This window comes from Cyprinus carpio, chromosome A4 (assembly GCF_018340385.1).
Source record: "Cyprinus carpio isolate SPL01 chromosome A4, ASM1834038v1, whole genome shotgun sequence".
NCBI lineage: Eukaryota > Metazoa > Chordata > Actinopteri > Cypriniformes > Cyprinidae > Cyprinus > Cyprinus carpio.
This window is the reverse complement of record NC_056575.1, coordinates 13,424,909-13,450,617: the sequence shown is the minus strand read 5'-3', so window position 1 is coordinate 13,450,617 and position 25,709 is coordinate 13,424,909. Positions and strand designations below refer to the sequence as shown.

Sequence of the window (25,709 nt, the reverse complement as noted above, 5' to 3'; positions counted from 1 at the left end):
CTATTCTTTTTGAATTTTTCCAATCATTCCAAATTGCCATCTGTTTGAACTATGTAGGCTAGAACTAGTACAGTATGACTAGATTTTAACAAATTATGCTTAAAGGGATCGTTCAACCAAAAATGAAAATTTTATGTTTATCTGCTTACCCCCAGCGCATTCCAAGATGTAGGTGACTTTGTTTCTTCAGTAGAACACAAACTAGGATTTTTAACACAAACCGTTGCAGGCTGTCAGTCTTGTAATGGAAGTGGATGGGAATCACGGCTAAAACATACAATAAAAACTGACAGACTGCAAGAAAAATCTTAAAAATGTTAAAAATCTTGGTTTGTGTTCTACTGAAGAAACAAAGTCACCTACATCTTGGATGCCCTGGGGGTAAGCAGATAAACATCACATTTTCATTTTTGGGTGAACTATCCCTTTAAAAACCATGTGCAGTATGGGCGGGCGTCATGTAGGACACGCCCCCACATGCACAAAACACACGTACACATCTGCACAAACGCACGCTCCTCCTGTCTAGCGAAACCCGGATGTGAGGGAATATTCAGCGCTGTGTCGCCGTGGCACCAGGTACTTCTTTCTATTCTCTTCTTTACTCAATATCAGTCTACAAATATATTCGTAGGGTTACATGATATACTTGACTTCACATCATATATCTATTTCAAGGTTTATTACCGTGTTTTGTTTGCATATTCACCTTATGCTAATGGCTACTATCACTTTTTCTGCTGACATCTAACTTAACACCTAAACTTAACACTAACACGCCTTCAGTTCGCTTCTGGCATCTTTTTCAGACATAATTAGAGGTTTTCAGGATTTATGTGATCGTTTACATGTTAGAGCTTAAGTTTTCTGTTGAATATTTTATTGGCTCAAAGTCATTTTCAGACATCCCCACAGGTGAAGACTGATACAGGTATATTAATGTATAACTTGTATGTTGGTTTGCGTTAAACCGACTTATGAAAGAGTTGAAAACAAAAACTGTGCATTTTATTCATAAACAATTGAATACATTACAGAATTCTGTGATGTTGAGTTAAACGTAAAATATGTTTATTTAACGGAGCTGAAAGTAGTAAAAAATAAATATTTGCTTAGTTGAATCAAGTTAGTCAGAATATATGATAACGCAAATAGATGAGGTTATGAAATGTTAATAATGAATCTGTCATCAGCCAAATATATGTAAGTTAGTAAGCCTGGCAATTGTTTCGCTGTGTGACTTTTCACAATCATCCTGATTATGTTGAGTAAATTCCTGTAGGTAATAGGAGTATTGTGTTAAGAATATTTAGGAATTTGATCTCATTTCAGGTGTCTGGATCTCAGTGTGGTGACTGCTGCTTGCAAAGCCCTCAGGATGATGCGAGCAGGAGGTTTGTTCCTTTTCTTTCAGTACGAATTCTGTATATATTACATGTAACCGAAGGCAAATGTTTTCTCTTTGTTGTGGTAATGTATGTGTAATATAGCAGTGCAAAAAAATAGTTTTGCTTTAAGACTGAATAATTGCAGAAATCCTAACAATTGTAAAGTGTGTAAAAGTGAACAAAACTGTTGAAATTAGGGGTGTAACGGTGTTGTGCCCAATTTTGACCGCCTGCCAAATGATTACCCCTTTTGTTGAAGTCACTACCTGATTACCTAATCCTAACCCCTCCCCCAGCACTTACTTCTTAACCTACCAATACTAGGGGGGTAATAATCTGTCGTGGGGGGGGGGGGGTCAGAATTGGGCACAAACATGACAGTTCGGCACTGTCTCGGTTTCGATGTCACAGTTCGGTACGGTTTAGGTACAGCAGGGGGAAGACTAAACATAAAATTGCTTTTTTATATTTAAAAGTGGTTTACTGAACAAATGTCTCGTTCTTTAAATAATGGCTGTCATAACTTGTTTCATAACAGATTCATTTAAACATACATTAAATAATTACGACATCACTAACAGTTAAAGTAAAATATAATGTGAATAATCTAATATTTTGTCAAATGCTCTTCTTTGCACTTAATTTCTAATGACTAATGACTTGAGATAAATTAAATGCTACATGACATTTTTATTGCCGTCTTTCCACGGCTGAAACTCTGATTGAGCGATCACATGAGGCATGAGATGTTCATTCATGTTTATTTCGCATTAAAACTAATAGTAAAGAGGAAGGGATGATCATGTTTGAACCGAAGCGCCTATGCAGTGATCTGTCACGCCACATCAAAGAGAGACAAATCAGCATTTATTGATTGAATTTCCTGAAAAAAATCTACATAATTTGGAAAATGAGACTTTGTTTCTCACTAAAAGTAACATTATATAAAACTATTACTATGGACTTCATAAACTCAAGAATATGCAACCTTTTTTTTTAACAGGACTTTTGAAACTGGCAGTGCTGGTTTCTATCTTATTTCTAGCTGTGTTCCTGGCATTTGAGCTTTTGGAGAGCAGAGTGAATTTTAATTTGGGCAAAGTACTTGGTGAGTTCATGCATGCAACCATTTCCTGCAACTTCCTTTACACACAGAGAACTGTAGATGCTGAAACTGTAGACGCCTTTTGTTAGTAAAGATAATACACTAGTTTGGTTAAAGAATGATTTAGCGTTTTTAAGTGTTTGGCATGGCACACTGCTATTTGCTAATAGACATCGGTTTCTCTACAGCACGATATGCACCTGCAGAGACTGTCCGTGAGTACATATTACATTTATTTATTTATTTATTTTACTACAAATGAGAATTGAAGATGGTGAATGAGTTCCCAGGACTGGATGAACAAGCCCCTCCTGAACCTTTGATTACAACTGTATCGATGCAAATGAGGGAATAAATAAATGTAAATTGGAGATGTGCAGAAATCAATAATTGCTTAAGTGGTGAAACTTTCCAGAAATGATATGAATGGCATGTAGTGCCGTGTTTCCACCGAAATTACCCAGAACAATTGTACCAGGAACCTTTTTCCCCAGGAACTATTTTCCCCCACAGACCTGTTGCTTTCTGCGTTTCCACCGCGGTCTAAAGTACCGTGAAGATTAGGCAAATAGTGTGGTGATGGAGGTCTGCACACATTTCTCAATACAAAGTACGCAAATTTCGGACTTGCATGCTCGGTAGTTGGGACTTTGCGAGTTCGACTCGGGAGTGTGAGGGTAATTCTGCAAACAGCAGCGTACTTGAACATCAGTCAGCTTGCCTTAGCTACTGCAATTTTACTCACTGCATATTTACAATAAGATGAAATATGATCTCAAACACCACTGCCTCCTTTCGTTTTCATTTCATCATAATAGCCACAGAAATGTCCTTACTTCAGGGAAATGTGTATATATACAGCTTACATTACAATGAAACAAAATATTATATCAATTAACTCTTTTTATTTTCATTTTAACATATAGATAAATTGAATAAAGACCAAAGATTACCTGTTAGATTTACCCAAAATGAATTATATTTTATGTTTAACCACTAAAGAGACATCAGAGCCAGCGGCAAATGTCAGAAGGTCTAGCTGAGGTAAGACTGCTCTCGGTGTAAACATGAGCACTGAGCTCCCGCTGATCGCGTGGAGCTGATCGTCTCCGAAATCGGTGAAATACATTTTTAAATAGGCGCTATCTTTATAAATAAACCACAGTTTTGAGTTTTAAACAACTACATTCTCACCTGAAATAGTTTTAAAACTACATTTCATGACACAGTTACAGTAATATTTTGAAAATGATCCGAATAAATGGTGGTTGAAATTACAATGCTGCGTGAACTCAACCAATCAGCATGTTTAGCGCCCAAGACACGACCCCGAATGTTCCAGACCTTTGAAAAAGTACTACCTCGTGAGCAGGGACTTTCTGAGGGGCATTTTTTTTTACCCGGAACTTTATTTAGATCCTGGTTCCTGTGGTGGAAACACACCGAGTACCAGCCCAAAGTCCCTAGTTCCTGGGTAAAGTTCCAGCGGTGGAAACACGGCTTAGGTGTGTTAGATTCTTGATATTCAGTGTTCCAAAGTTGTCACATTAAATGTGTTGGGCAGCTGCCATTTACTTTAGTCCTTTGATACTGTGGGTTTGTTTGGGTGTGATCTTTTTTTTTTTTTTTTTTATCTCTTCATCTACTTAAGAAATGTGTCACAAGACATAATTCAGCGTGAAGACATGTCTGGTGCATGTGTAAATAATATAAACAATTAATAAATCGTGCAGTCAGAAGGAAGGCAAGATCTCAAAAAGTAAAGACATCTGTGTTTATGGATGTATTGATGTTGTTTTCAGCCACTAGGCCTCCGCACCACAAATGCGGCCTTTCTAAATCATGTCCGGAGGACCATTTTGTCTTTAAGATCACCAGCGGAGCAGCCAGCGTTGTCGGCCCGAAAATGTGTTTTCAGGACAATGTGTAGGTTTTACACGCATCTCTTAGTACGCTGTACTTTTGCATAAACACTATAGAAAAAAAATACAAATCTGAACTTTTTTTAATTGGCTGGGGATGTCCTGAATTCAGATAAAGCATGAAGAATTTGAACTCTTTCTTCTTTATCTTTTATCAGATTAATGAGTGGAGTAAAGAACAACGTTGGACGGGGTATAAACATTGCTTTGATCAATGGTATGCCTCCTTTTTGTCTTTGGAAACACATTGATAGAGAAACCTTTTTAACTGAACACAGTGACAGTATGTAGGCAACTGAGAGAAGCTGGCCTGTATTAATCCTCTGTCTTTTTACAGGGAAGACCGGCGAGCTCATCAGGACTGATTCCTTTGACATGTGGTCTGGAGGTAAATCTGTTTCTACACCTTAGATCTTGTTTACATTTATGCGTATTGTATGTGTAGGAGCAATCTGGCTTCTCTGTTTAAACCTTGTTGTATTAAAATCCATCTTGGGTGATCACCTCACTAAAGCCATTAGATACACAGTCATTTTGTCACATTTTTATATACTTTTTTGCTTTAAATATAAGTTTGTATTCTCCTCGTAGCTGGTTGGCTTGGTTCATGGCTTATAGCGCTTTAATTAAGACGTTTTAAAAATCTATGGGAAAAAATACTTCTGGAAGAAGTCAATTCAAACCGTTTTGTTGTCTGATCACTCACACCACATTCAGATGTAGGCCGAAACGCATACAGTCACATTTGTATTGTAATGTTGTCCTCAGACAGTGGTGCAGGACTGCCTTCTCGCCTCTCAGTCAACCACTGCACTAAAAAAGTAGTCATAAGAGAAATTTCCTTTTGAGTGGCATGCAAAAGTTAATCTTTTTAAATTTTTTCTTGTCTAGATGTGAACCAGCTTATCAAATTCTTGAAGGAAATAGAAGATGGAAGTATTGTCATGATGGCCACTTTTGATGACCCTGCAACAAAGTGAGTCACTCCTCTAAATATTTGGGGAGACTTTTACAGATCTGTATTGGGTTGTCTAATTAATGTTTTTTGTGTGTGTGTGTGTGTGTGTGAACAGGCTAAACGACGAGGCCAGAAATCTGATAGATGGTTTTGGTGGGTTAAGAGATAATTGGGTGTTTGTAGGGGGCAAAGGGATCAAGACAAAGAGTCCCTTTGAGCAGGTATTTGCTTTGTACAGGAATGAATTTCGGTGGATTTCACCATTTTGAATTCAAATGGGTCATTTGTGTGATTTATGTAGATTTGAGTTTTTAAAATTGTTTGGGTGGGGGTTTTACAGTGCCAATAGTACCAACTCGATTCCCTTCCCACTCAAAGTCATCTGATTTCAAACGCTCTTTTGTGTTTTTGTGCGTGCGCTCTGGTTTCAAATTACTAAACCAAAGATATTAAATTTCAAATTACTAAACCAACGTGTTTTTGCAGCACTGAGAATTGTAGACAATCATAGTCTTTGTCTTTTGGGATATTACATTTTAGGATAATATTTTAAAATATCTAATAAACCATCTCTTATGTCTCCAGCATATCAAGAACAATGCAGAGACCAACAAGTATGAAGGCTGGCCTGAAGTTTTGGAGATGGAAGGATGCATTCCCATAAAACATCAGTAGAAGGAATTTCAAATTATTTGGCATTTTCACGTACAGCCTGGAGATGGTTGAAGAATTCAAAGTTTAACATATGCAATGGTGTATCGTTCGATTAGCACTGACAATGATGCAATTAAGAATACAATAGACTTTAAATTTGATGTTGGTCTTCCTGTATTTTAAATCTTACCGTTAGTGCTACTGAGCTTTTGCTGCTCAATGTTTGTATTTCTTTTACAGGATTCCCAGTACTTTTGACCCGTGAGTTTCCATTACTTTTCTTTCAGTTGTCCACGATCACTAAATGGATTGCACTCACAGGTCAATATTTTACAGCTTAAAATCACTATAATAATTTACATTCACCATAGAAATAGCCACAACTTCACTAATTGTTGTGAATTTTCCAGCCCTGGAAATCACGTTCTTAACAATCCATGGCTGTGGGAGATCTTTTTATTAACTGGTCCATAAACAAGCAAGTTGTTGTCCATTTGTGAGCTCCAGTGTTATAAGGAAAAGATGAATGTTGAATGTTTTTTTTTTTTTTTTTTCTCCCAGAAAATGTAGGGAGAGGGTTTCATATTTATCACTGCACTAAGACACTCTAAATGTTGATCAAACTGGATTGAAGTTAAATGGCTAAGGGCTTCTGTCGCCAAAATGTATTTATTTCTTTATGGTTCAAATATTTATTTTTCTGCTGGCAATTTGGACTGCTGGACTTTATTCCTGAAGGTAGATAATGAAGAATCTTTTTTTTTTTTTTTTTAATCCCATATTTTTGGTGTGCGAAGAGTTATTGATTTGTCTTAGGTTTTGACTTTCTACTGTTTAAACTACTGTGTCCTGTTTTGTGCCATTTATCCTTAGCGTTTGGTAATGTTGTTACAAATAGGGACTTCAAAAGATTTCCATCAGTTATTGTGTTGATAGTCAGTTGGGACACATAACATTAGTGTTCATAGCAAGCAATGAATATTTAACAGTAACTGATTTTATTCCTAACTGTGCCTTCTGCAGTGTCAAGAGTATGCCCTTTCCTACCAGGTAGTAAAATGTCCCATAATTAATGAGGAATTATAATGCAAAGTCAATGATTTTATAATTCCCTGCACGATTTTAACTGTGAAGTTGTGGATTATTATTATTTTTTTTTTATAAGAAGACCAGTTATGTGCCTTATTTACCACACTTAAATATCCCAAGTGATTTTGTCTAGATTTTTCTAGAGTTTTGATTGAAATCATCGATGTTGCATGGCCTTAATGTGTAAAGCTGTTTTGAGGATTAATGTAGTCATAATTAAATTTAAATCAAGTAAACTGTGTATTTTGTGATTGCAGAGTCTTTTGTAATGGCTCTAGTTTTTTTTTTTTTGTAGAAAAACAAAACAAAACAAAAATAAAAGTTTGATATTAAAATGAAGCTGAGTAAATGGTTGTTGCCTTCACTCCTGGTTTTTGTCTTACCTCTGTTTAGATTAAGGCTGGGAGCCCCCAATAATAACCCTAGCATCTGTTCTGCCTCATCAAAGCATGATACACACATCCAAAATGGTACATGTGTTTATAAAGGAGTCTGTAGATTCTTGGAAGGCGTCCATTCGGCTCTCATTAGCCTAAGAAAAGACCAGAGAAGGTTTCAAAGTACACAGCTGCACAAGAAAGCAATGGCAGACTTCACCCCGCCAGCGTAACTGCTGAAAATCATTTCTTTCAATAACAGGTTTATTCCATTCTGAAAATATCAAAATATATAGGTACTGATGTAGGCAACAATATAATGTACAGACCCAGTCTATACAAATGTCAATGTGCTGAGAACTACTTTTTATGCCATCAATGAATACCTTAAATTCTGACAAACTCCTTGTCTCATTATACTAATTCTAATGACTAGCCGGAAGTGCTCTGACTGAAACATGGTAACGTTAACTGTTAATTCATTCATCCTGCAGGTGTCCTTCCCCTCCACCTGCTCAAACCCAGCATTATTATTATGGCAAGGACATATAGAACCTCTATTTACAAGTGCATGAAATCCAATCAAGCTCACTGTATTCGAGCGGGAGAGAACTGTAGGGGACTTGTACAGCTGTACAAACAATGTTCCAGGTTCGATGCTGTCAGTTACCACAGAATAATTTCGACCTCTTTCAGTTTTCCATTGAACACAAAACGAGTTATATTTAAGACGTGGTTGTGGTCTAACTCGCTATTTATCAGTGAGGGGGGAAAAAACCCCGCGAACAATAAATATATATTTAAAATCTCTGTACCTGAATTATTATTTTTTCTACAAGTGATAACAGAGACGCAAGAGGGCGCCATTTATGTTCTAGTATGACAGGAAAGTGAGCGGATTCAGTTACCCGGATGAGCGTACTTGCGACAGCGATTGGCCAATCAGAATCAAGTATTCCACAGGGGCGCCACACTTGGCCCTTATTAACATAATTAAAATCCAAATAACATCTAAAACTTTAATTTAGATACAGAAAATTTAAAAGTTTATTCCAGAGTAACGTCTTAAAGTAAAGGAACGAGTCAAAATTATTTTACGTTGTAATAAATAGAATCGAACCCGGAACAGTCATATTAAAATTAAAATAAACGTTTTGCAGCTTTTTTAAAAAAAAAAAAAAAAAAAAAAAAAAAACAATAATACAGCCATAATCTGTTCAATATCTCTGGTTTTGTAACATGCTTCTCTTGCCTCGATAAATTAATGCAAGGCTTCATACTCTCAAACTATAGCTGTAAATGTACAGAAAGTCCAGACACATGAACTGAATTGAACAGAGCAATATTTTGGTTGCTGAAGATCACATAAATTAGAATCTCTACAATATGTAAAATAATATTGGTTAAAGTTAAAAATAAGATTTTTTTTAACAGTTGAAGAAAAAGGCAAATACACACTTTTGGCTTTGGAAACAAACCTATTTGAACATGTCATAGATATAAGAAGCAATGAGAGTCAAAGGAGGATTTATACTCCAGAGGCAAAGATCATGAAGAGCGAAGAAAAAATCTAATTAAAAAAATACACGGCGTTCCAACGCTTGATGAGAGAACAGATCTCCACACTAACACCTCAATAAGTGCAAAATAAATAATGCAATATCCCAATCCTGTAATCCAACAGATTTGGTACCATAGTAAGCTTGCAGAGATATGATACGTGAAATGTGAATTCCCGGAGGGGGAAAAAAAGAAAACACATGATGTTCAGGATGAAATATTAAAAGAGATGGATCTTGGTTTTTCCAACAAGAGCTACTGGAAGGTTCTGAGACGAGTTCAAAAAGTCTTTCTGACAGCATATATCAAGAGTTCTGATTTTAAAAAAGAAAAGAAAAAAAAAAGCTGCATAACACTGTCCTGTGGAGTATTTCATATGGCATACAATACTAGAGTTTTTTTTTGGCCTCTGGGGGAAAAAAAACATGCTGCATTGGTGTTGGACAGGGATACAAATAACATTTTGGGGGGCAGTTTTTTAGAGACTAGCTGACATTTAAAAACAGGAAAGAAAAAAAAAAAAGCCTGTCTGCTTTGAGGCAAACCCTTCTATCCTGTTACAGGGATTTTGAAGGATTTGTAACTTAAGGCAAAGGTTATTATGATTACTTTAAGCTTTTTGCTTTAAACCCATGATTCAATTTTTGGAAAGCTTGAGAAATGCACTAGAAAATTAAGTAGAAGCTGTTCAGTTGATCTGAGGGGAGGGGAAAAAAATGGACAAATGTAATTTAATACAATCAGAAGGTCTTAACCTACCTAGAACTTTGTCGGAAGAAAAAAAAAGAAAAGAAAAGAAAAAAAAAAAAAAAAAAAAAAAAAAAAACGCTGCTTGTATATGCATGATAAATAATGTTTTGCATGCAATGAAAAAGTCCAAAAAAATCAAATAGGCACACCCCCACCATTAATGTCTAGTTTCCAAATGAGGCAAATTTAAATTAAATGGCTAAACATTAGTGCCAATGTGGACACCACGTCAGAGTATCAAGTCATTCACTTCCGCCCCAAAGCACTTCAGAACATTCAAATACATGATTTAATAAGATTAGGCCATAATAAGGTTTTTTTCTTTTTTATCATCTTAAAAGTGTACTTGGCAGAGCGGTGACCTGCGCTGAAATGTGACAAGCATTACAGAACATTTCAGTTGTGCTTCAACATACAGTAAACTGTTGCAGAGGCTGTTGTCAGACAACAAGGCTTTCGATTTTGCATGAGGATGTTCCAAACATTATCCCGTGAAGGATGAGCCTGTGCTTTCCAATTAGGACCTTCACATCCCTGTTTCCTACCATCCAAGGCTGAGAGCGAAAAAACGAATCCAGAAAACTTAAGGAAGGGACACAAACCGAGGAAAAAAAAGAAGTCCTGACAGATCCTGTAATCACACGGTCACTGCTACATTTAAAACTGTGCATATCTCATACATAGTTGAAAGGATTAAAAGACTAACACCTCTGAGCACTGTACTGGTTACTGGTTTGTGTTATATGCCCCTGGCTTCCTCCTCCAATTATGGGCTGATTGGCAGTATCCAGGACCAATAACATGGCAGCATTCTTTATTTAAACACCAAAAGTGGTATTGAGGTTTGGGGGTTCAGAATGGAAGAGGCGGAGATTGGGTCAGACTCCTATCCAGAGCCTTCAGACCGGTCCGTTAGGTGTGATCTCAGCTGAAGAAGGTGTTTCGACTCTGTAGAGGCATAAGAGAGAGTAAGAGAGGGTGGAAGGCGCTATCATAAAACATCTGGTTGATACACATTCACTATTACCTCATCTCCGTCACAGTGGTGGCATCCGACTCTTCTGTAGGCGCTGAAGACTCACTTTTGTCTGTGATGCTGAGCTTCTCCAGAGCTTCAGTAGGCACCTCGCTGCACAGAAAAGAGTGCCGCACAAACGTTCACCACTAAATACTTTTGCATCTTTACGGAATCAAAATTGCTTTCACAATTACGACACTGAAAGTGATCACTCTTCATCATTAAAGGAATAGTTCACCCAAAAATGAAAATTAACCCATGATTTATTCACCCTCAGTCCATTCTAGGTGTACATGACTTTCTTCTTTCAGATGAATGAGTTGTTTTTAAAAAATCCCCAGGCTCTTCCAAGCGTTTGTGTAAGAAAAATATTAAAAACTTTATAAACCGTAATCTCTAATTTCCGGATGCTAGAGATTATAGTGGCTACGTCCTATGCCATCTGCTGGAATGCCAACCTATGGTTTGTTTTGTTTCAGTAGGTTTTTATTAGTCATGTGTAGGTGTTTTGAGATCTTTTGTGATGGATGGATGCACTTTTCACTGCCATTATAAAGCTTGGAAGAGCCAGGACATTTTTGAATATAACTTTGATTATATTTGTCTGAAAGAAGAAAGTCAAATACATCATGGGGTAATTTTCATTTCTGGGTGAACTATCCATTTAAATCATTCAAAACTTGATTGAATTGTTTGGACCAGTAGAGTAAGTGTCATTCTAAAGGTGCAGTCACATTAGAAAAATTTTGTAGGAAAAACAAAACATCCACAGTCAATAGTGTAGCGATGTATGAAGCATGAAAACAAAATCACTTTCAAACCAAGTAGCTTTCTGTTGGTAAAGAGGGCAAATTCACAACCAATTTGAACCCTGCAAAATCTTTCACCTCACTATATTTCTGACTGCATTGATTCCTATTGAAATGACTGAATTTTGTCTGTGAAAATTCCCCAAACTACAGTTAATGTGACCGCACCTTAAGTCATGAATGTTCTTTCATATAGGAACGAGCCCGAATGGGATTCACTTTTCGATCTGGTCTGTCATATTTTTCTCCCATTTAAGTGGTTTGTTTAGAGAGCATAACTAAACGATAATCACACTATAGGTCTTCTGTCATCAATTAAAAATGGAAATATTATTCTCTTCCTGAAGTCATGAGAAACCTTTTTTTTCTGGAACTACATTAAAACACTGTAATGCTGCTGTAATGCACTCATGTTCTTACCTCATGGGTGCTGTTGTCTGGTTGGCAGGTGTTTTAGGGGAACCCTCTGTCTTATTTTCTCCAGGGTCCTCTTCACTGTCTGAGCCTCCAGACGAGCTGCTGTCTGAGGCCACCAGAGGGGCTTTTTGCCCAGGATTTCCTTCCCACGCTCCAGTAGCCGAACCACTGCCAGCCACTGCAAAAAAAAAAACATTAAAATAAAAAATATAACAACTAAATTTCAACCCTCTTAGTTTTTCTAGTGTATTTACCTTATCCATATTAATGCACCATGCCATTGCCATGTAAATGTAGGCGGTTATTTGTTAATGTTTTGGAGTTTCTGATGTCAAGGACTTTAGAATGATGTATTTCTTAATAGGTATATTTAGATTTGAGTTCTAAAAGTTACAGTATGTTTTCACAGTACTCTAACAATCAAGGAAAATATGATTCCCCAAGATAGTACCACTTTAAACATTTCATCAGGTAAATTTAAGACAGAAATCTTGGGGAAAACTGTGTCGGTGAACGACTACTTCCCACGTTGTGTATTAACAGAGTTAATATTTAGACAGACACAAACACCGCATACTCACATTTTTTCTCTTGGCCTTGTTGAGGTTGTCCCTCAGTCTGGCTGGAATCTGTGCTGTAGTGTAAAAGCCAATGGATCAGCACAGATAAAGGTATTCCCATAATTCAAACATCCAAACCAACCAATATTACCTCACTTTAACAAACATTCCAAAACAGTGTCGTATGTAGCATTACACAACTTTCTTTAAAGCGGAGTCTTCTTTACCTGCTGAAAGGCTGGAACTCAGTGAAAGATGCCCAGTTTGTGTCCTGCGGACCCTCACCTTCCTGCTGAGGGGAACCACCCCAGGCGCTAGAGGAGCTCACCTCTGTTTCGCTAAAACTCGCCGTCCAGCCTGGATCTGTGCACAAATAATGTTCAATGAACAAATTCACCTGAAAGATTCCGAGTTGTGGGTGATGATGTAGCACTCACTTTGAGCCTGAGCTGCTGCAGACTGCTGATGAGTGGCCTCTTCCTCAACATCCTCTTCCTCAGAGGCCGACCCGCGGCCTCCACCCCCATTCCTCACAGCACTCTTGGGTGAACTATCTGAAGAAACAGACACCCCGAACCTGGAAAGAATAAATAGAGGATGTGAATTCAATAAACAAAACGGGAGAATCTATTTCCTCAAGCATATCATCTATGTGCTGTACCTCGATCTGGATTTGATTTGTGTTGCATAGTTTATTTCTTTTTCATCCCAAATATCCTCCTCTTCCTCACAGTCATCGAACTGCTGGATTCTTTCTTTACAACATGCTTCAAAAGCTGCAGCATTGGCCTAAAGGAGCACAACAATCCGAATAAAGCATCGGCTTACAGCAGGGCTCAATGATCATTTGAATAATAGACAATGTTTCAGTGGCAGACACTTACACTGTGATCATCTGCATCTATATTGAAGTTAATTTCAGCAATTCGATCGAATGCAGCACTGCAAGATATAAAGAGGTCTCTCAAAGATCATACTGACAATCTTTACCACAAAAACATATCAGCACTGTACATCAGTCCATGTCTCTGCAGCATTCTGATATAAATGGCAACACTTACCACTGGATATGAGAAACATTTATATATTGCACTCACTTGATATTTTCATCATGTTCACTAAACTCTTCATCATTAAAACCAAACTGATCCACAAAGTTGGCGGTCATCTGCTGAATCTGGTAATCAGAGAATGCCTGAAAGTTAAAAAAACAATTGCTTAAATGTTTTCCAATCAGCTGTAAGGAAATTAAAGCAGGTTCATGCTGGCTATTTATTTGTTGCTTCTAACCTGTTGGATGGACAGATCATTGGGGAAGGGGCTCTCCATGTCATCATCTTCACTAGATGAGTGTAAGTTATGGGTACTGACCTGGAACACAGGATGAGAACCAATCAGAAATCAGCATCAAAGTGACTATTATCATCTATTGCAGTAGTAACTCTTTCTTAACATATTTTGAAAGGAAAAAAAGACACGATCATTACATTGACTACATGTAAAAATCTAATCCAATATTATTCATCTGTGCAATAAATGCAATGAAATTTTTGTAAATGCTTTACTTACTAAATCCACCGTGTTTCTCCTGTTGGTCTCTCTCAGGGTCTCTCCCACAAAACCCTCCCAGCGGCCTCTGCAGTCCTCTGGCAGCTCTGTGGATATACAAGTGATTATGATCTCAGTAATCACACTCCTATCTCAGGCATCATTATTTCATAAAATATGTGGCTCTTTTGACATATTCCTGCACAACAAACCTTTAATTAGGTCATTAATTTGAGAGTGAGCCAGCCCCTTCTCCAGGTTTTGAACCACCGTGTTTGCAATTCTTGTCAGGTGACCCATATTTCCCCTCCGCCTTCCCCCTTCAGCCCTGGAGATGAAGGTAGAGAAACTACAATCAGCCAACAGCAGAAACAAACAGACAACAAACATACTGAAACAACAAAGGATATCAAGATGAGCTTCATGGGAGTATCACACATGTGTCAGAGACACACTGCTTATAAATCAATGACAGCAAATAGATGAGAGGCTCTTACTGGATTTTGTCATTTTCCTCCCAAGCATCCAGAATCCTTTGCACCAGCCGGCAATGCTGGAAGAGCTGAGGAAAGCAAACAGCCAAACATCGAGAATAATGAACAACAGGAAACACACAAGAGTGTAGATAAAAGGACAGCCAAAAAAAAGAAAAAAAGAAAAGAGAAACACAAAAGAACATAAGGCAGCAAATAAAACTGACCTCTACTCAGCAAACCACATGACTTGAGCTATCATTCATTTCTGTAGCACAAATGGTGGGGGATGAATCACAGGTCAAATTTTTATACTTAGGCTCAGTGGTTTGTTCAAATTCCTGAACCAAAGTATGTGCAATACATTATTGTTCAAAATTTTGGGGTCAGTAAGATTTTTTTCATGTTTTTGAACAGTTCAAAAGTCTTTTTTTTCTCACCATGGCTGGATTTATTTAATAAAAAATTCAGCAAAAACAGTCACTTACTGTTACTTTTAAACAATTTACTGCATCATTGCTGAATATAAGTATTTATTTCTTTTAAAAAAAACTTTCTGACTCCAAACTTTTGAACAGTAGTGTATGTGTTAAGCAGCAAAAGTGGTGCATGCATTCATGACCACCACTAACAAGGTCCACTACATTGTTTCCTTAAGCCAATATGACAGCAGGCACTAAAAGGAAGTGGTCATGATAAAAAACAGATATGATCTAAAGCACATGACTTACATTGGTAACGAGAGCATCTTGAATAGGCGTGTTTGCTGGGTCTGAGGTGCTGTTCTGGCCCGGTGTTCCCTCATTCACTTGGCTGCCTGTGCCTGTAGCAGGTCTCTCCTCGTGGTTCTGCAGACCTGGGTTCTGGTGGTCTGAATGGGCAGAGTGGTTCAGGATGGATGCCACACACAGCTCCACTTGCAAGTGCAAGAAATTATTCCAGGTGTATTTAAAGAATAAATCCTGTAACCAGAAAGTGGTAGAGAGAGGAAATGAGAGGAAAGAAAAAAAATCAAATAATGAAAACCGAGATCGCCCACCCACAGCCAGCTCATAGTGTTGAGTCTGCAATATTTGATGTGTGTGTGCAAGTGATTTACCAACAGCAGGTCCATGGTGTTGAGTCTGCAGATCTCTTGGCAGATGCTGAGATCGCAAGTCTGCAAAAGAGAAGCCACCAGTCTGGCCACATGAAGGCGGGCGCTCCCCAGGGGCTGCTCCAGAACGCCCACTGTAGTGAGTATTGCACTTCTCTGTTCCACAGCAAATGGAGGGAGATTGACACATTGTTAGAGGGATGTCACTCTCAGCATTGCACAGTGATTGTTAAGCCAGAAGCTCTGTTCCAGAACTCATTGTGCTGCCAACAAAACTGACACACTTTATGGCATCATTAAAATGATGCTCCTGAAGGCTGTTCCACAAAGTTCAGCAGCAGTATTATGTTACCTTCAAAGACAATTGATTGTATCTCTGGTATTGCTCATCTGAGCAACAGATTATTCAACAAGAAAAAAAAAATGTAGGACAGGAACTTGGTTCTACTCATCCGTTGTTGCTTGGATTTTGAGATGTGGGCATTGCACTCAAAAATTTATGTCAGCTTGCGTTCAACGGTGAAGATGCGTGGTTTAGTCAGAGAAGTCTGCCATTTCACAGGAAGCTTGACTTAAAACATTTTGATTAAAAAAATAAAAATAATAATAATTACATGCATGGATGAATCTTTCAAATTAAGATCAAAAACATGCATTTACAAATAGGGTGAATTCTTTTCATACCGACTTTCCTGAAAATGTTAATTCCTTCAAATATTTGGGTGTGCTATGTATTTTGAGACCTAATGAAGTATGTTGTTAGCTTAGAAACACACTAACTCATCTGAGTTTCTCAATGAGCTTCTTGCGAAGAGTGCTATTTAAGTGACACAGGATTGTCATCCAAGTAAAGCGTTCCAAAACAGTCACTTATGAGGTTTTACTTCAGTTATGCATGCAGCAAGGCAGCTTAAGCTTGGAAACAGAGCAACAAACTTTAGCTTAACACAAAAACAAAATTAGAACAAATGGTTCAAAAACCCTGAGATGACATTTATGCTCAGATGGAGTTGCTTGTGTGTGTGTGTGTGTGTGTGTTTGTACCGTAGGAGGGTTCAGTAGGAGCTGCTGGAAGTCCTTTAGATGAGGCTCAATAGCACGTAAAATACTGCTGTTGACAGTGTAAGACCTTTCAAATCCCTGAGAATACAGGTCCATCAGACCCTCCAGCCTAACAACATCAGACACAGAGATAACAGAAGGTCAAAGAAAGATTAAAAAAAGGAGGAAGAACAGCAAGCATCCAAGCATGACTATTTATTTTAGGATTAATTAGGCCCTTTAATGGATGAACTCACCCTGACCTTCGTGACTCCAGTAACGTAAGAAGCACTTGCGTTCCATTGACGACAGACGCTTCAGTCCTTTCCCCTTCAAACATGTTCTTCAAAAGCTCCGACACATTCTCTTGTCTATAAAGACAAATATGTGTGGATAAAAAAAAAACCAAAACAGCATTTTATACAAAAACAGCAGTCTTTACTGAGTGTGTACATTTTTACACATGGCTCATTACATTACACAACTGTGATCTTAGATAATCAAATGAGGCACTTACGACTCCAATACAGCGAGTAAGGGGTCTGGTTCAGTGACCTCTGACAGCTGATTGGCCTGGTCTCGACTAAGTCGAATGATGTCACAAAGAGTCTGGGATGCATTAGATTGTCTCTGAAGAACAACAAAGTGGAAAAGAATGTACTCAGTCCTTTTTTTAAACTTCAATAACTGAAATCATGTGGGCTGGAGGTGAAAAGTTTAGCAGAGTGGGTGATATTTTGTACCTCTTCATCTCGCCCTGTGTGCATGAGCTCTGTGAGTCTCTGGATGAGTCTCTCTTCATTCAGCCACTGCAAATACATTCATTCACAGATCAGAATCACACCCCCGTAATGAGTAGTGGGGATTCAGCCAGGGCTTGGAAGATAACAGTCAAGTTTAATGCAGGTCAATGTCTCATTTAAGCACCCCATTTTTAGCTTCACTTCATTGGCTTCCAGTCCATTTTAGAATACAGTTTAAAATTGTATTGTTTGTTTTTAAAGCACTTAATGACCAAGCCCTGTCCTATCTTAAAGGCCTTCTTACTCCTCTATCATCTAACTGATTTTTAAGATCTTCTTACAGGGCTCTTTTATCTGTCCCTCGTTCCTGTTTAAAAACTAAGGGAGCTTTTTCTGTTGCTGCCCTCGTCTGTGGAATCAACTGTCTCTAGACATCCCCCTTGCACTTTCTATTACCATTTTTAATTCAAAGTTTTATTCTGTCTTTATTTAGCTTTCCTTTACTTTGTTAAGCACATTGGATAGCTTTGCTATGTTTAAATGTGCTATATAAATAACATTTACTTACTTAAGCAGATGAATCACTTATTAATGTTCCTTAAAGGTATCATTTCTACAAAATATTCAGGTTCCTAGAGGCAGATCAAGGTTAAGTACTTTTGAACAAGATTAACCAGCATATAACCTGCAAATTCACTTGTAGAGTCAACAACACTTGGAACCACTCACACAGAACATGTTATTGCATTCAGATATAGTTGGACACAAGAAAAGGAACAAAATGTCCCCTTAAAAAGTAGAAATCTCTTAATTCTCATTTATATAATTAATTATTAGTTTGCTTACATTGAGGACCTCCATCCTCAAGAGGGCAGGCTCTACACAGCTGATGAGGCGCAGCAAAAGATCCATCATGGCCGAGGCATCAATGTGATTCAGCACCAGACTGATAAAGTTGTGTTTTTTCCTTAGGAAAGAGATTACCTGCATGTGCAATGACAGACAACTTACTAACTACACAAACCAAACAAATAACCCCCTTATTTCCTTTTTGCCATTTGGTGTATGCGTTCATATTCTGAGCTGTATGGATCAGATGTGCATACCTGGTCTGTTTTACGTGCAATCAAGTTGCCGATGGTTTTGCTGAAGAAAGACGCCAGCAGGGGATTAAGGGGTGGCTCCTGCTCCAGAAAGTGGTAGAGCTTCTCCAAAAGGGATTCATCTCCACCCAGCTTATCATTGATAAGAGCCACATCAGAGGTCAGGAGCTCACAGGCAATGTTTGGAAACCTGGACAAACCGTACCAAACAAAAAGTCTATAATACAGTAGTTACACGTTACATGTGACAACACTATCAAACAGCAAATGCAACAGGCCAAAACAGTCTATGGTGACTTGGACTTTAGCATTACAAACAATGAACACTTTCTGAGTTTCCAACGAAGGCATTTCAAAAGTAACACATTTGCTCTGTAGCACTACTTATATTCTGTCACTCAGATAGCATTAAAGTAAATGCTGGTCAACTCAGTGGTGCAGTGTTGTCTGTGCCACAAAAGAGGGTAATAAGCTCTGCTTCAGTGCCTTATATTCTATTGTGTGATTCTGCATTTGACAAAAATATCACCAAAAAAAAACTGAATCAGTGCAGCTGAGAACATATTTCACACAATGTAATAGCATTTTACAATACTCGGAGAGAAAAGACATTTTGAGTGAATCTGCTTACTCATTTCAAAGCAAATGATTCTGCTTCCTACACACAAGAACCAAATGATTCTCTCTCTCTCTAACCATTTGATCCCAACAGAGAGCGCTAAAACTTCAAGCCTTTGAGTTTTTCATATATTTTATGTTGAACAATACAACCCTCACAAACACAGCAACTCTGATTTAAAACATAAAAGTTGCAGAAAGCAGGACTTGTTACTAGGGTTGGGTATTGATTGGGTTTTTATGATACAGGTGCCGCCATTTTCATATGAAATTTAAAGGGGACTGACTCTGAGGTGATCACGAATTTGTGTACAGTTGATGGAGCTAATCGTTATAACCCAGCTAATAATGACCTATCGATGCCCATGCTTCTTATGTCCATTTCGGAGAACCAGGACAAATATTTTCAACCTATCGCTCAGGCATTTAAGTGGCACTGAAATCTGCATTCTTATTCGGTGTTAGTACATACCGGTTACATAGGCACCGGGTTTCGGTACCCAACACTCGTTGTTACACATCACCTTTCAACGCAATCATTTCCTCTGCTCCTCTTCATCATCCCCTTCATTTGCCATTTTAAAATGCACACCTCTCACTTCTACATCTTCACTGTCAGTTTTATTAGTCCTCCCGTAACCAAGAGCTCAAAGCATGCAGGGCTACCAACGAACACCACATATGCCATACCCGTCATAATTCTGCAATTCTCAGTATCACTCTAAATACTTTTTACTGCCAGCTATATTTACATGTAGGTAATTGGTTATTTGCATTGAATAAACACTTAAAGTGCTGTCTTCTGCAAAGTTACAATGTCTGGTTGGTCAAAACTAGCAAAAATAAGGCGCAAAGCCGTGTCTCTGTCTTACTTGAAGCGAGTTTTCTCTTCCAGGTCAGCAGGGGGCTCCTCTGTAATAAGGGTGACCAGCTCCTGCATACAGTGATCCTTGGAGAGGAAGAGCAGGAGTTTGCGGTTCTGTGCTTTGCACTCCTGCAGGACATCCTCCTCTTCCATCAACTCTCTCAGAGTTACTCCCTCTCGATCCAGCAGCTGGTCAATATGGGAGGTGTTGTTCAGGTCAAACTTCCAGAACATGATGGCGGCGGTGGCTGCTGCAGCAGGAAGCCCAGGCCTAAAGAGAAAAAAATGAAAGTGAAGATAACATGAATACAAATAACTAAAATGCACAGATTATTTATTTTAAAATGAAATATTTAATGCAGAGATCTATTGCAGAGAAGGCAATCCCAGGCTGAGACTATGAATGAAAACGAACACAATGAAATAAAAATCCAAGGTGGTTGATGCATTGAACAAAATGCAGGCAAGCAAAATTGCCTAACCTTTTTGACTCAAATATCTCATTGTCCAACACAAAATTCAAAGATAACTTGATATCGTGGCCTAATGGTTAGAGAGTTGGACTTGTAACCCAGAGGTTCGACAGAGGACAGGTAAAATAATCCATGTGACATCAGTGGTTCATCTGCAATTATACGAAGCTATGAGAATACTTTTTGTGCGCAAAAGAAATAAAGTCATTGTTTTTTTTCTTTTGCGCACAAAGTATTCTCGTAGCTTTATTCTCATAGCCTAACTCTCGTAGGATTATTTTACAGATCTCCTTGCTACGTTTCTGGACTTGGGAACATTTCAGTTGTGTTGCTGTCTATGCAGGGTCAGACAGCTCTCAGATTCCATCAAAAATATCTTTATTTATGTTCCCGAAGATGAACGAAGGATATGAGGGTGAGTAATTAATGACAGATTTTTCATTTTTGGGTGAACTATCCCTTTAAATAGCCATGTTATCTGCCACGTTAGCAAGCCAAATAGTATTTATTTCAACACTGAAACAAACGGCAGGTGGGTCTCTGTCTTGATTGGGGTGAAAGAGGGAGAAATGAAGATGACACAGTTTATGTTCGACCTGGAAGTATTTATTTAGCGATCGGCGCTAAAATATCAGCTGTACGGAACATCGTTGTGTATGAAACATGGTAAGTCTACGTTACCCGAAAATTCCCATACGGCAGACTTTATCTTTTAATAAATATAAAAAAAAAGGAAAATAATAATTTAATATAAAAACTTCCAGGGATTCACCTCCTTCGGCCATCCCACACACAGGTGACTCTCACTGACTGCTAGCACCAACCGGACGAGGAGGGGTCGTGTGGCTCGTTATGCTCTTCGCTGCACACAACTGAGGGAGTCCTGCACTTTCAGTCTTTGATGACACATAAAAAAAAAAAAACTGTGCATACCGCAGGAACGGTATAATGGAAAATCTGAGTGGGTTTGAAACCATCACTTTTCAAAAACCGTGGTAAACCTTGAAACCGGTTATCGTCCCATGCCTAGTTCACGGTAGGGCTGTGCAAAAAAATCGAATGCGATTTTCATGCGGATCTCATCAGTAAAGCCGTTCCTGTGATTAGTAGTTAATCTCCAGCACGTGCATTCAGATGGAGCGGCATTTACTACACAGAGCCATAGTTCACTGACAAGCTACACAAAATCGTGTTCAAAGTAGTTAATCATCGCCCGTGTTCAAATCGTCAAAGCTTTAGTTTTGTTTAATATGTGATATTGATTGCCCTCTGTTGTTTTCTTATGTTATTTTGAATTCATTTTTAATTTTGATTGAGTTCTTAGTTTTCAAAATCGGAAATGATGAAAGAGAATCTGGAGAACATAAAAACAAGGAAGTGGATAAAATAATTGATGGACCTTTAAAGCATCCGACTAACACATCCCTCTCAAAATAAAACATTAAGCAACTGGAACATGAAGAGCAACTTTCCTTCTTTCAGTACTGATTGAAATCACCTGGGCTGTGAAGATTTTCTAACAATTCTGGTCATGAACAAAGCAGACCTTTCCCACAACATGACTGGTACCCACGCATAACACCCTGGGCGATATATTTCACACAGCCTGATAGGCTTCGCTTACTCAAAGATATGAGATCTGTTAGTAAGCCTATGTAAAAGACTCTTCAGGAACTCAAGCTTTGGAACATTAATACAATTTGTTAAATAAATATATTTTTACCAGCTGATGAAATGTGTGAATCCTTAGTTACACCTCCTCCACAGGCAGACAGGCATTTGAGTGGTAGAATGCAGACAGCACAGAATGACCTAGCATTAATCTGCATGAGGTCCACTTCCCACCAGGACTTCCTCGAATACACGCCTCAGACGGACTGACACTAGGGGGAAACAAAATGAGAAAATGCAAACTGTTCAAAAACTAATGCAAGCAAAGCGTGAAAAACCCTTTGAACTAATGTAACAAATAATACAAAAGTTAGTATATCAGTAATGTATGAAACCACATTGCATCATATAGTCTAGGAACCTTGAAGCACAATATACTGTGCAAAGACTAAAATCAGAAATATAGAAGGTCGTGTGAACTGAAAATGTAGTGTTTGTACAAACGTCATTTCCTTGCCAACAGTGAAAAAATGCACATCTACACTCTCTTCCTCAAATTTACCCCATATTGACTTACCCCTATACTTGTTTCTTCATCAGAACAGATTTGGATAAAAAATGTAGTGTTTGAGCTGATAAAAACATCACAATAATCCACAAGTAATCCAAATGACTCCAGTCCATCAAATAAGATCTCGTGAAGCAAAAATCTGCATGTTTGTAATAAACAAATCCATCTTTAAGACATTTTTATCTTCCAACCATTTCTTCCGGCTAAAGAGTCTCCAATACACAATTTTGCTTTCTCCAAAAGAACAAAAAGTCAAAAACGTATGCACAGATAAGCACTGTTTACAAGCGAAAAGAGTCCAAAACAGTTCTAAACAAATATGTTGGAGGATTTTGATATGAAAAGACAACAGGGGTTGGAATTTTGCACTGGAAGAATTTATGGGTTAAGGCGTTATTATGGCTTAAGGACTCATATTTTGGCAGGAAGTGATAGTTTCAAGTTAAAACACCTTAATGGTGGATTTGTTTTTTACAAACATACAACTTTTGACTTCACAAGACGTTTATTGTTCAACTGGACTTCTGTGGATTGTTGTGTTATTTTTATCATTTGTTTGGACTCTCATTCTAATGGCACCCATCCACTGCAAAGGATCCATTGGTGGACAAGTGATCTCAAAACTTGTTCCAATGACTAAACAAATTGTTCAACATCTTGGATGGCCTGAAGGTGAGTATGTTTTCAGCATTTTGAGTGAACATTTCCTTTAAGTGCCATCACATTTACCATTGTGGGGTGAATTTTTGCATGCAAAATACATGCATTTCAATAGGAATGCGTGTGATCTGGAATTTTGCAGGAGAATGAAAAAGGAGGTTCAAGTTGAAGATTTGCCACGTTGACCAACACAGACCCTACATTACGGACATTAGACAATTGACTTTTTTTGCCTGAAAATTTTTGCTGAAATTTCATAATTTTGACCTTTAGACCAAATTATAGGATGTTAAAATAATAGGTTAACGCACTTTCGTCCTAAATAAAATGTGCATCTAATCCACAGCTCATGTGCATATGGCACCCTCAAAACAGCAGCTGGTAACAGCTTCCTTGAGCACTACATACTCATCTGATGACAAATGACACAGAGAAGACATACCAGAAAGAATATATATCATTGATCTGCAGATGTGCAAGCTGAAGCACTTCATTTTTGAAAAAAGTGGCCAAAAAAAAAAGCCAAAGAAAATAAAAGGGGACTTGTTTCCTTCTTTTATGTGGACCTGACTGTGTACGTGCAGAGCTTAGTGGGACAATAACAAGTAGAGAACTCCCCAATGAACTCTACACAGGAAAGCGAATGCCTCTGATCTACAGTTCATCAAAAATAGTAGCAGGCAGCCGCATCTGCACACAATACAATCTGCCACACACAACAGATACGAGCGGGGATGTTGCATGAGATCTCTGACAGCAGCTGAGGTCAAATAAGCTGGCACTGATTGCTCAACTGTCCAGAAGCTGCCTCTTGTCCTGACCCCTGGACCCCCAGAGGGGGGTTCATGCATTACAAAACTTCAAATGGGATTCCAGTCGCCATACTAAACGATCGTATTTTACAACTGAATAGTTAAATAGCTGGAGAGGATGAACTGACTTCTGAATTACTCATGTGGCTGCTAATGACAACATGATTTCAATCAAATGTTTACAACAGACGTCAATGACATACCAGATCGCTTTCACACCTTATAAAGCCGGGACGGGAAAAGACGTACTACTACCAAATTCACACGTGGGACGATGATTTTAAGCGCAGAATAACAGTTTCATCAGGAAATCTCGGCGGTTACATGTTTACAACTGGGCCCCGCTAGCAACCGTTAGCATCAGCGGCTAATATTAACGACAAAACTGGTTTCCGTATTTACAAAACAACCCCAAACTCGACCGAAGCAACTCGAATAAACACTCGGTTATGGTTCAAAATGGGTTACTAGAGATGCAAAGTGCGTTTGACTTCATTTACCGCTAAGGAATGGGATGTTTTCGGTTTGTTTGTTTGCTAGCTCGTCAGGCTAACTTCAGCTGAATGTCTCTCTTACAGAAGTTTCTTCCCATCTGAAGAGAATTAAAACGACACATTTTCTAAGCAAAACACTCATAAACAAGCGTGGTTTTGCGTAACGCAGAGAGGGTCGGCCCCGGCAGTGCTATCTGCGCATGTAAACAGGCTTTGCATGTGAGCTTAACGTTACCCCCGCGGTGAGTGTCTTCAGACAGGCTGCTGGTTGTCGGTTAGTGCTGGTCTGGCTCGTGCAGCGGTGGCGCTGCTGCTGCTGCTGCCCCGCGCGGCGCGCGCTCTGTGAAACCCCGCAGCTGCCACGAGAGCGTTTTGCTTCCAACTATCTGCCCAAAGCCATCGTTCTGCCCAAAGTTGTTTTTCCGCTCTCTTGTCTTTATAAAATTAATTTTTAAAAAATTACTCTGCTCTTAATCACTACGTAGAGTTATCTCGGCCGCTCACGCGCAAAAAGAGGGGAGGAGGGGGGGGGCGGGGATCGGAAAATAAAAAATCGTTCATGTGTTTGTATTCAAAATGGCGAAATTCTGTCACAGACGCGCGCGTGCGCGTGCTGTCAGATTACTTGCCTGCTCATCGAGTGCGCGCATCCCCGTGTTCATTCCACCAGCCTTGACAAGACGAGCATAGATTAAAATAACAAGAAGAATGAAAACTGGAGACTGTTGTCATACCACAAGCATTATATATCCACTGACACATGCTGAGAGGCCTTGTCTTTTATTTGAATCAGTACCATGCTTGATATTCTTTAATCATCAGTTCGTTTCCCCCATCTTCTTTAATAGGACAATTCCTAATTTATTCTCACTCTTATACATCTTATATCTTATTCATTTCGAATGAAATTGCTCCCCATTGTACTTTGGCTTGAAAGCTTAATAACTAAATAGAGGAATAATTGTTATTTCTTTCTTCCTGTATGTTGAATTAG

At 38.5% G+C, this 25,709-nt stretch overlaps 2 protein-coding genes across 5 annotated transcripts; one reads left to right on the top strand and one right to left on the bottom strand.

Moving 5' to 3' along the window:
• Nucleotides 1-485: 485 nt before the first annotated feature.
• Nucleotides 486-8,657, top strand: LOC109067880 (FAM3 metabolism regulating signaling molecule C). Its single transcript, XM_019084763.2, has 10 exons — nucleotides 486-579; nucleotides 1,333-1,394; nucleotides 2,392-2,496; nucleotides 2,682-2,708; nucleotides 4,296-4,419; nucleotides 4,574-4,632; nucleotides 4,753-4,803; nucleotides 5,307-5,391; nucleotides 5,489-5,594; nucleotides 5,959-8,657. Exons 2-10 carry the CDS (start codon nucleotides 1,379-1,381, stop codon nucleotides 6,046-6,048), a joined length of 663 nt encoding a protein of 220 aa, XP_018940308.2. The 5' UTR covers nucleotides 486-579; nucleotides 1,333-1,378; the 3' UTR covers nucleotides 6,049-8,657.
• ppp6r2a (protein phosphatase 6, regulatory subunit 2a) lies at nucleotides 6,757-25,238 on the bottom strand. Of its 4 annotated transcripts, none has more exons than XM_042741627.1 (24): nucleotides 24,951-25,238; nucleotides 22,291-22,450; nucleotides 20,102-20,365; nucleotides 18,615-18,801; nucleotides 18,355-18,492; nucleotides 17,509-17,574; nucleotides 17,283-17,395; nucleotides 17,023-17,136; nucleotides 16,769-16,895; nucleotides 15,728-15,880; nucleotides 15,360-15,590; nucleotides 14,653-14,717; nucleotides 14,368-14,483; nucleotides 14,177-14,262; nucleotides 13,898-13,978; nucleotides 13,705-13,784; nucleotides 13,492-13,549; nucleotides 13,269-13,396; nucleotides 13,045-13,184; nucleotides 12,835-12,970; nucleotides 12,629-12,681; nucleotides 12,051-12,225; nucleotides 10,831-10,932; nucleotides 6,757-10,751 (listed from the first exon to the last, which is right to left on the bottom strand). In XM_042741627.1, exons 3-24 carry the CDS (start codon nucleotides 20,326-20,328, stop codon nucleotides 10,703-10,705), a joined length of 2,625 nt encoding a protein of 874 aa, XP_042597561.1. In that variant the 5' UTR covers nucleotides 20,329-20,365; nucleotides 22,291-22,450; nucleotides 24,951-25,238; the 3' UTR covers nucleotides 6,757-10,702. The 4 variants fall into 4 exon arrangements, with proteins under 4 accessions (XP_042597561.1, XP_042597550.1, XP_042597533.1 ...); XM_042741616.1 differs by having other exon boundaries at nucleotides 13,705-13,802; nucleotides 17,029-17,136; XM_042741599.1 differs by having other exon boundaries at nucleotides 13,705-13,802; nucleotides 24,951-25,237.
• Nucleotides 25,239-25,709: the final 471 nt, after the last annotated feature.